General features: G+C 50.0%; 1 protein-coding gene and 1 pseudogene across 1 annotated transcript; both read right to left on the bottom strand.

The window, feature by feature from the left end:
- Positions 1-1,161: 1,161 nt before the first annotated feature.
- LOC136552682 (aspartic proteinase nepenthesin-2-like) lies at positions 1,162-3,187 on the bottom strand (annotated as a pseudogene).
- Positions 3,188-4,546: 1,359 nt separating this feature from the next.
- Positions 4,547-8,442, bottom strand: LOC136552680 (small ribosomal subunit protein mL104 (rPPR9)-like). Its single transcript, XM_066544247.1, has 2 exons — positions 6,913-8,442; positions 4,547-4,973 (listed from the first exon to the last, which is right to left on the bottom strand). Exon 1 carries the CDS (start codon positions 8,407-8,409, stop codon positions 6,925-6,927), a length of 1,485 nt encoding a protein of 494 aa, XP_066400344.1. The 5' UTR covers positions 8,410-8,442; the 3' UTR covers positions 4,547-4,973; positions 6,913-6,924.
- Positions 8,443-8,990: the final 548 nt, after the last annotated feature.

Genomic DNA, 8,990 nt, shown 5'->3' with positions numbered 1-8,990 from the left:
TAAACTTAAGGTTTATTTTTCCTCCAATCCAAACAGGGCCTGAGAAGGCTAAGGTTTAGTTTTCCTCCGCTATGCAGACTGAAATCAACGTCATTTTTATTATTGCTGAAAGCACTTGAACATGACCTTGATCAGATATAAGTTTGAGTCTCTTGTGAGCAATCTCATAGAGATGACTCACATCCCTTTTCCCTTGTGTGAACTACCTCAAGGATGTTGATGAAATTTCTACGGTTGAAGGAGTTGCCTGGTCTTTGAAGGAAACCTTGTACGACCCTAATAGTGATAGGATTTATTTTTTAACACTAATTGCACCAAATGAAAGAAGAAAATTGCTCAGGCTATGGAAGGATTTATTTATCAACTGCACCAATTGGAAGAAAAAAATTACACAGGCTGAGGATTTATTTATCAAGTTCTTTGGACTGCGTAGATAGTTTTGAAATATCTTTTTCCATATGTTTTTTTAAAGGTCAACAGGGAGGAGGCGTTCCTCACCTGATATCATATATGGGCCTAAAACGGCCCATTATGTAATGTTAGTGTTACAAAACATTTTGTACAAGGGCCAAGCATCACCCAGATGGTGATGTCAGATGTAGGTAATCAAGTGAAAATAGATTGTTCATCCTTGTCTTGCTGTTTCAAAAAACTGGCACCATTGGTCGACGACGTGCCGCTTCTTCCTAGGAAACCTGCAGCGCCATTGCTCTGCTGTTGCTTTGCAGGCTGCCAGAACTTGTGTGATGCTTTGGACATGTTCGATTCAACTTATTAGCCGGCTTAGCAGTTAGAATCTACAGTATTTTTCTCTCACGACTAAAACAACTTCAGCCGACTTTAATACCAGTCGAACATGCTGCTCATTTCTGAAGATTGCCGCATTTCTTGTTTTCCAAAGTTGCCAGCAAGCCAAGGCGATGAGCGCTGGAAACTCCTCCTTTGGAACTCCTGCTGGAGGATTGAGTCTGTGGATGTTGTCCACGGATGTTCCCGTCATTTCGTTCATCCCAAGCTTCACCCAGAATTGCATCCCGATGGAACAGCCGCCGATGACGTGCTCTGGAGTTTCATCCTGCTCGTTGCAGAAGAACAATCTGTGCATGCTCCTTTTAAAGATCAAATCTATTCTGTTGTTGTACATCACATGTTCATGAGCAATTACTTGGAAAAAAGAAGTTTGTGTGCAGTATACATTCTTGATCTACAACTTACAACTTACATTTTCTAGAATTTGAGTGATCGGCATTGGACACGGAGCTAGGATTAACATTTTTCCGTTACAACACACGGGTACGATCCTAGTACTACAATATTCCTAACCTCCTCTCCTTGGAGATAATATAAGTGCAAAATTAAAAAAAAAAATCCTTTGTGCTAGAGCTTGCGTACGTGCCAACGTCCGAAAATTTCTACACCCAATTTGCCTCCCAATCCAATCAATGAAGCCGAGGACTGAGCTCGAATTATTGGTCCTCTCAGGCAGGCCTCGCCGGCGGCTACACCTCGGCGCACCACCGCGGCGCGAAGCCCAGCCGGTTGTTCTGCAGGTCGTAGACGACGTGGAAGTTCTGCTGCTGGAAGTTGCCGATGATAGACATGCCGGTCCGCGGGGTGCCCAGGACCGCCAGGCACATGATGCCGTCCTCCAGCCGGATGAAGTAGTTCTCCGCGGGGAAGTCCCACACGGCACCGTCGGCGAACACCAGCGACAGCTCCGGCACCTCCGGCCGCTCCACGCCAGACACGTTGTAGCACGGGCTCAGCACCGGGAAGTCCGGGATGAGAGGGTACAACCTGCTCATGCGATCGATGAACGCTTGCCGGATCACCCGGTACGCCGGCTCCACGAAGTAGCCCAGCGTGGTGCCGGAGTCGATGATGGTGCCGCCGGATCCGCCCTCGCCCACACCCCACGTGTCCGAGCTGATGTTGAGCAGCTCGCCGCCCACCAGGACGCCCTTGAGCTTCACGTAGTAGAACGTGTCCGCCGGCGACGACGCGGGCGCGAAAGCCGTGTAGTTGAGCTGCGGATGCGCCGCCAGAGACAGGGCGTCGTCCTCCCCGAACACCACCTTGCTGGCGACGTCGCTGCCGTGGTCCACCAGGCAGTAGGAGAAGGTGTGCCCGTACACGGCGCGGAGCTGGGACGCGAACGACAGCGGGCCACGGCCGAGGCCCAGCAACCCCGCGGCGCCGTGGAAGAGGCCGCGGTTCCAGTGCCCGCACCCGAACACGACGCCCTCCACGCGGCGGGACGCGCCGGGGGCCGTGAGGTTGACCGTGAAGGACTCCAGGGCCAGGTCGCCGGTGGTGTTGGACTGGTCCCCGTACCAGTAGTAGTAGGGGCAGGAGTCCTCCCCGGGGCGGCGGCACGCCCTCGGCGGCTCGGGCGGCGGCACGAGGCCGCAGCGCTGGTCGCCGCAGGTGACGTTGCGGTAGGAGGAGGACGCGGCCGGGTCGAACACGGGGCCAAGCTGCTCGAAGCAGTCCAGGCACGGCGCGCACTGCAGCCAGTTGAGGTCGCTGCCGGTGTCCATGATCATCCGGAAACGCCGCGGCGGCGTGCCGACGTAGACGTCCATCAGGTACTCGCCGGACCCGACCGCCACGCCGGACTCCACCGTCGCCACCATCCGCTCCGATAGCGCCCGCCGCGGAGACGAAGACCCCGGCCTCCGGTCCCCGCCGGAGCGCACCGCTCTCCGGTGCATCGTCTCGATGCGGACGGCGTCCTTGTTGGCCAAATCTAAGAGCGACTCTTTCCGAGTTCCTGCCCCCCTCCGCCGCGGCGGCGCGGCGGTTCATGTGCAGCTTCAGCGACGGCGGCTTCTGCTTATCCACCGCCTCCTCGGCTGCAGCCAGCTTGCTGTCGCAGCCGGTGACGGCGACGGCGGTGTTCAACGCCGGTAACTCGATGCCAAAGAGGGGCGACGACGAGTTGAGCTTCACGATACCAGCTGAAGCCGACACAGGTGGCGAGACCACCAGGAGCAAGGACAGCAGCAGCCACCGCACCGCGAGCTGCGCCATAGCTGAGCAGCGGGCCGATGGATGGATTAGTCCTTCATGGAACAGCAGGCGACGGCGGGGGGCGGTGGTGGGAGAGGAGGACGGAAGAGGGAGGTTGGTGGCGGTGGAATTTGGGGGGGAGATATAAAGAAACGCGGGTCGGGGAGGAAAAGACGACTGCGGCCTGCGTGGGTTTTGACCATTGAAAACACGGAGAGGTGGCAAGGCGGGGTTGGAATCGACGAATGTTGGGGACGGTGGCCCGTGGAAAAACGCGGCTTTGTCCACCGGGAAGACGACCAGACAGAGCTGCCACCAACGAAGCCCTTTCCCAAGTACTAGCCAGTGTGACGGGCCGCACCGGCAGCCAGGCCGCTTTCCAGGTGGCATTTACGGTCACCGAAGACGGGCTTGTGGCGTATCCAGAGGTGAGGGACGGCGCGGCCCCGCCACGAATCGCGACTTGAGGGAGGGATCATCGTCGACGTCGAGGACCCTCTGGGTCAACGACGATGGGACAGAAGCCCGTGAGCAGGAGCTGTAGCATGGCGTGGCTCTGCCGATGTATCCCGCCGCAAGCGTGCGACTCCGAGGAGAGGGAGAAAACATAGATGAGACCAAGTACCAACCCTCTTGCTCACAGGGGCCGAGCTCGCAATCTCTAGCGACTGGATACGCAGCTCAGGAATACGGCCTCGGCCCGTGACGCTCCAATCTCAAAGCCGGACGCCGTGATGCATCGCTGTCACATACTACGTAGGAGAGCAGGTGAAGCAAGAAAGCGCAGGCGCACGCACATATATGCGTACGATCTTTCCACTCAACGTATTGCGTACAGAATTGATGGCGATTTATATTTAAAATACCGAAAAGGGAAATCGAGGAGAGGCTGGATGACTGGACGTCGACATCAGGACTTGAGATGGGGGAGGGAGAGGACGAAGGCGACGACACCTTGGGTTTGATCTAAATTCTCTGCACTTCTCTGCTGCGGATTGTGTTGTGTGCGGGCTTCTCCTGCTCTCTTCTTCATTAAGAAGAAATCCAATTCCAGCCTCCTTCTCCCTTCTTTTTTTTTCCGCCTCTCGGTGCAACCATCTCGTGGGTCGAACCCACGACCGGCCGCTGCACCACCTGCAGCGTTGCCACTCGAACTACGGCTCGTTCCCCCTTCGCCCTCTTCCTGTACGCCTATGAAGCCTTTAGTCTTCCACAGTTCCATTCTGCTACTGCAAATGTAGCTTTATCCTTGTGCTTTCGGTTGCGCCCATCTGTCGAGCTGCCCCGCACGTGCGGCTTGGGCTCTCGTACTTTGAATAAGCAGGTGTAGACTATCGATTGTCATTTCTCAGTGAGTGAAAATTGATGCTCATGTAGAAGTCTCATGCACTCGAGAACATTCAGCCTGTTCGTTTGGCTGTGCCTTATCGTAAACGATCGTAAATTTTCAGCCGGAACAGTATTTTTCTCTCACACAAACCAGCCAGCAATAGTTCTTTACGAACCAGCCAACCGAACATGCTGAAAAATTACGTCTTCGCTCATAGAAGTGTGGGAAACAGGGAAACAGCCAACGTCTTCAGCAAGAGGTGGTCCAGTTAGTTTTGGACGAGTTGTGGCAGACTTCCAATGCTTTCTATGAAAAACTAGGGTGTACAGAACATCACCAGAATTGTAAATTAAATTAAGTGAAATGGTACATTATTTGTGCTATAATGGAATGCAAGGTGTTGCACCAAACATCACCGGAGTCACCAGGCCACAAACCCTGCCCCAAAAGAAATGAAACCGTACTGAGCTCTCCCCTTCGAAAAATGATGTTGCATGGCCACTCAAAAGGACAGCCACAATTCAGAGACAACAATTTTCTGATCTTCCGGTGTGGGCAACAATTTTCTGATCTTCCGGGTTATAACTGGATCTGGTGGTGTCCATTCCCATGATCATCCGCTCCGACCAAACTGATACATGATTACAAACCAAACCATTAGTACCACAGTTGCAGAAAGACGTGCAGGCAGTTTACAAAAGAAAACATTTTCAGCAAAAAGCACAAACTTTTAAATCCTTGATTTCTCAGTGAGGAATCATGTTGTGTGCACAAAATTGGGTTAAACTGGAATCTAACAAATGAGATGATTGGGAAAATCACTGATAATGATAGTGGCCTCTAGCATATTATATGATTTCCATTTATGTTGTAATTTACAGCCACCAGTGGGCCCATAGTAGTGTTGCCTCTACCAAACAGTTACACACGCGTTGATGGCTCGCAACTTCACAAACATGGTAAATGTTCTGACACTAAACAATTCCATAAAGGATGCTCAAACTTAAGAGCAAGGAAGATGCTGCATGACCACATCGTATTCCATATGTTCAACAATGGATGGTAAGAACTAAGAAGCCAAATTTGTAAGCCAAGCTCATGATATGATACAGTACAAAAAGTTGGAAAAGGCTACATGTAGACTTGTAGTGGTGGGGCTCAGTAAATTCTAATATGCTATGCCGAATATGCTCTGGTGCCATACGGGAGCTTAAAAATGGATACAAGCCAACGCTCCTACAATATGGAGTATGCTCTGGTCATGCGTATATGTATCAAAACATCAGCATGATAGTAAGAGACTATGCATCAGTGCAACCTTAGGAACACATAACAGGAAGTTATTTGGAACTCGTATTTCAGACTGGTGTGAGAACCTGAGCAGTGAGCACAGCAACTTTACTTTCATAGTGAAAGGTCCATAAAGTAAAAGAAAAAAGATTTTCTAAAAAAAATGTAGCTGCAGTGTTCACATGAATTATTCTGCAGCAGAATGGATTGCACAAAATGAAGAGGGATAAGAAATTCCAATTTCTACTAGCTTTATGGAGGCAGAGAGCCAGGTAACATTGGACAGAGAACATGAAAGCAGAAGCTTTTGATATTGATGTATAGGCTTTGTATATATGATATATATACACATTCTATCATCATCCAGTCCTAACAAAGGAGTGATCCAGGAATTTGAGTGTTTGTAAGTAGTGAGTCTTGGTTTTCATGAAATTTCTAGTATTTATTTTACCAAGTATTTGCATTTGACCACAAATTGGTTTTTTCTTCTCAAATACGCAGGAAAGCTACATATCATTGCATTAAGAAGACGAGAACTTAAAGTACAACGAACCGGCCCCACACACACACAACCGCAAACCGTTTTGAATGTGCCAATATTTAATATCTATTATCTATGCAACTGCTTCAGAAGATTAAACAAACAACAAAATAGCCAGTTTGACAAAAAAAAAACGTGAGAAAGCAATGTTGGGGGCACCTAAAAATTCCTAAGAAACTACACTCATTTAAATGTTGTAATGCATTCATGGATGATTTACTGGTTAGTGGTTACTGGAACAGAAAAAATTGATACGATCATACGAGCTGAGCAATATAATTCAAGTGAAACTACCCACTTTAGACAAATACATGCTAACTTCCCTCATTCCAAAACAAACAAACAAACAAACAAACTTTCTTCCTAGATTTTCTTGACTTTACAGCATATTCAGCATCACAATGATACATCTACTGGTACGTTTTTCCTTATAACTTGTCTTATACACATTCATGGAGAAACTAGGCTTTTGATAAGCATCTAACTATAATGGTGTCAAAGAATATATTCTAAACAGAGTTTTGAATCTGCGTACTGGAACCTTTGGGGGGAAAAGATTTCATTGTGCTTCTATAATTCAAGTGAGATGAAGTAAGATATAGTGGCAGCAGTGCAGGACAAAATGATTAACAAAGAATGACGAACTGGTTCTCAGAAAATATCACCATCAACATGGCAAATGCTGAAGCAAAGATAGTATTATAAACGAGTAATGAAATCAGCATGATTATGAGAATACCCAAAATTATGCTTAATCCCGGAGCATTCGACGCTTGGGCTTCTTGACAAAGCTCATTCTGAGCTTGTATAACCTCTTGCTCTTCAATCTCATCTTCTCCGGCAAAGTCAGCCTCTTCTTCACCTTCTTTTCCTTCTTTGCTTTGACATACCTTTTGTCAATAGTATAATCTCCTTGTGCCACAGGAACACCACGTGCAACTGCCTCCCTGAACAGTGCATTGGAACGATCCCCTAAATTGTGCCTAGCCAGCTTCTCAATGAGCAAGCTATATGATTTTACTCCAGGAGCATGCCCATAACCTTTCATCATACGGAATACCTTGACAGCATGCTCAACCCTCTCAATCCCACATAAAATCTTGATGAATCCATAGTACGCCTTCCTATCAAGTTTATCTCCAAATCCTGCAGACCGCATCCACGTCATCATCTCATCACCCTCTGAAGTCCGGGCAGCTTGGTACAAGCTCCTGATGAGCACCAAGTACGTGCCAGCATCTGGTGAGCAGCCCCACTCACCCATACGCTGGAACAGATTCATGGCATCCTCTGTCTTGCGGATCTTGCAAAAATTTGTGATCAGAACCCGAAATGTCCCTGCATCACGGGGAATGCCATTGGCTTCCATGTCAGCTAAGAATTTCTCCGCTTCCATAGGCATCCTCAGCGAGTCCTTCTTGCGACAGAGCCGGCACACACAATCAAGAACAGCATTGTATGCATCCAATCCTGGCTGGAACCCACCCCTACGTGTCTCACCAATCAACCTGAGCGCATGGTCGAGCTTACTAGCATTGGCATAGCCAGATACCAGTAAAGTACAGATATTGTCGTCCGGGAAGATCTCATTGGCGACCTTCTTGGCAGCACGCTCCGCGTGCGAGGGGAAGCCCTCGGCAGAAAGGGCGGAGACCAGCAAAGTTAGAACCTCGCGGTTACGGAGCTGCTCCGGCAATTCGTCGAACACCTTGACAGCGTCCGTCGGTCGCCCGGCTCGGGCGAGCTGCTGGAGATAGGCATCGAGTGTGGCGGGCCCGAGAGCGGTGGGGAACTCCTGGATGAGAGCGCGCACGGCGGGGAAGTCCCGGCGGCGAGCGAGGTGGCGAACGACGGGTGCGAGCGCGCCGTCGGAGGGGTGGAGCGAGCGGCGGCGGACGAGGAAGCGGAAGAGATCGGCAGCGGCGCGGGAGGTGGCGGGAGGGGAGAGCGCGAGCGCCTCGGCGAGGAGCGCGTTGGTGGGGCGCACGTCGGAGAAGTGGAGGGAGAAGTAGGCGTCCGGGGTGGTGGCGGGCGGCGGGGTCGTGGAGAGCGCGGTGAGCGCCGACGCGAGGGAGGAAGCGAGGGAAGTGGCCGGGGTCGGGGTCGGGGTCGGGGTCGGGGTCGGGGTCGGGGTGCTTGAGGTAGAGAGGTGTCGCAGGAAAGGCGAAGGGGGCGCGGTGGTGGCCCCGGTGGCCGGAGATGGGAATAGGCGGAGGAGCAGCTGGCGGCGCCACATTTTGGAGCGGCGGAGATCGGGGGAGTGGGGAGGGTTCGGAACGTTGGGATGTTCGGTTCTGCAGTCTCTGCTGCCGAGGTATAAATGTCAAGGGCCGATCTGAGATCGGACGGTCAGGATGGCTTCTTGGTGAATACTATGGTTTGTGATGAAGTTTTGCTACTATTCTAAAATGTGGGTTTACAATAACAAATAGGCAATGACTTACCAACAAGTTAATGTACTATGTACTACAAACATACAGTACTTTTTAACGTTTTTGCGAGGGTAAAATACTTAGCTTCGATTTAATAAAACTAATTCAATGTTGTGAATGTTGTTGTATTTTTTCCAAAAACTTAGTTAAAGTTGAAAAGGTTTAATTTATGACTAAACTAAAATAACCTATATTTCGAAACGTAGAAAATAGTAAATGGCTAAAAAGGTCATAAACTTGGTATAAAATGTCATTATAGTAATCAACTAGATTCCCATGTAGTGCATTCTTCCCTGTCGAGAGGGAACTCCAATTCCATCTTCATTAACAAAAAAAAAGGGGGGAACTTAAAGATCAACAACCAGCACCGTCCCACCAACAGGTC

The sequence above is a fragment of the Miscanthus floridulus genome, chromosome 4, assembly GCF_019320115.1.
Source record: "Miscanthus floridulus cultivar M001 chromosome 4, ASM1932011v1, whole genome shotgun sequence".
Lineage (NCBI taxonomy): Eukaryota > Viridiplantae > Streptophyta > Magnoliopsida > Poales > Poaceae > Miscanthus > Miscanthus floridulus.
This window is presented reverse-complemented; position numbering and strand designations above follow the sequence as displayed.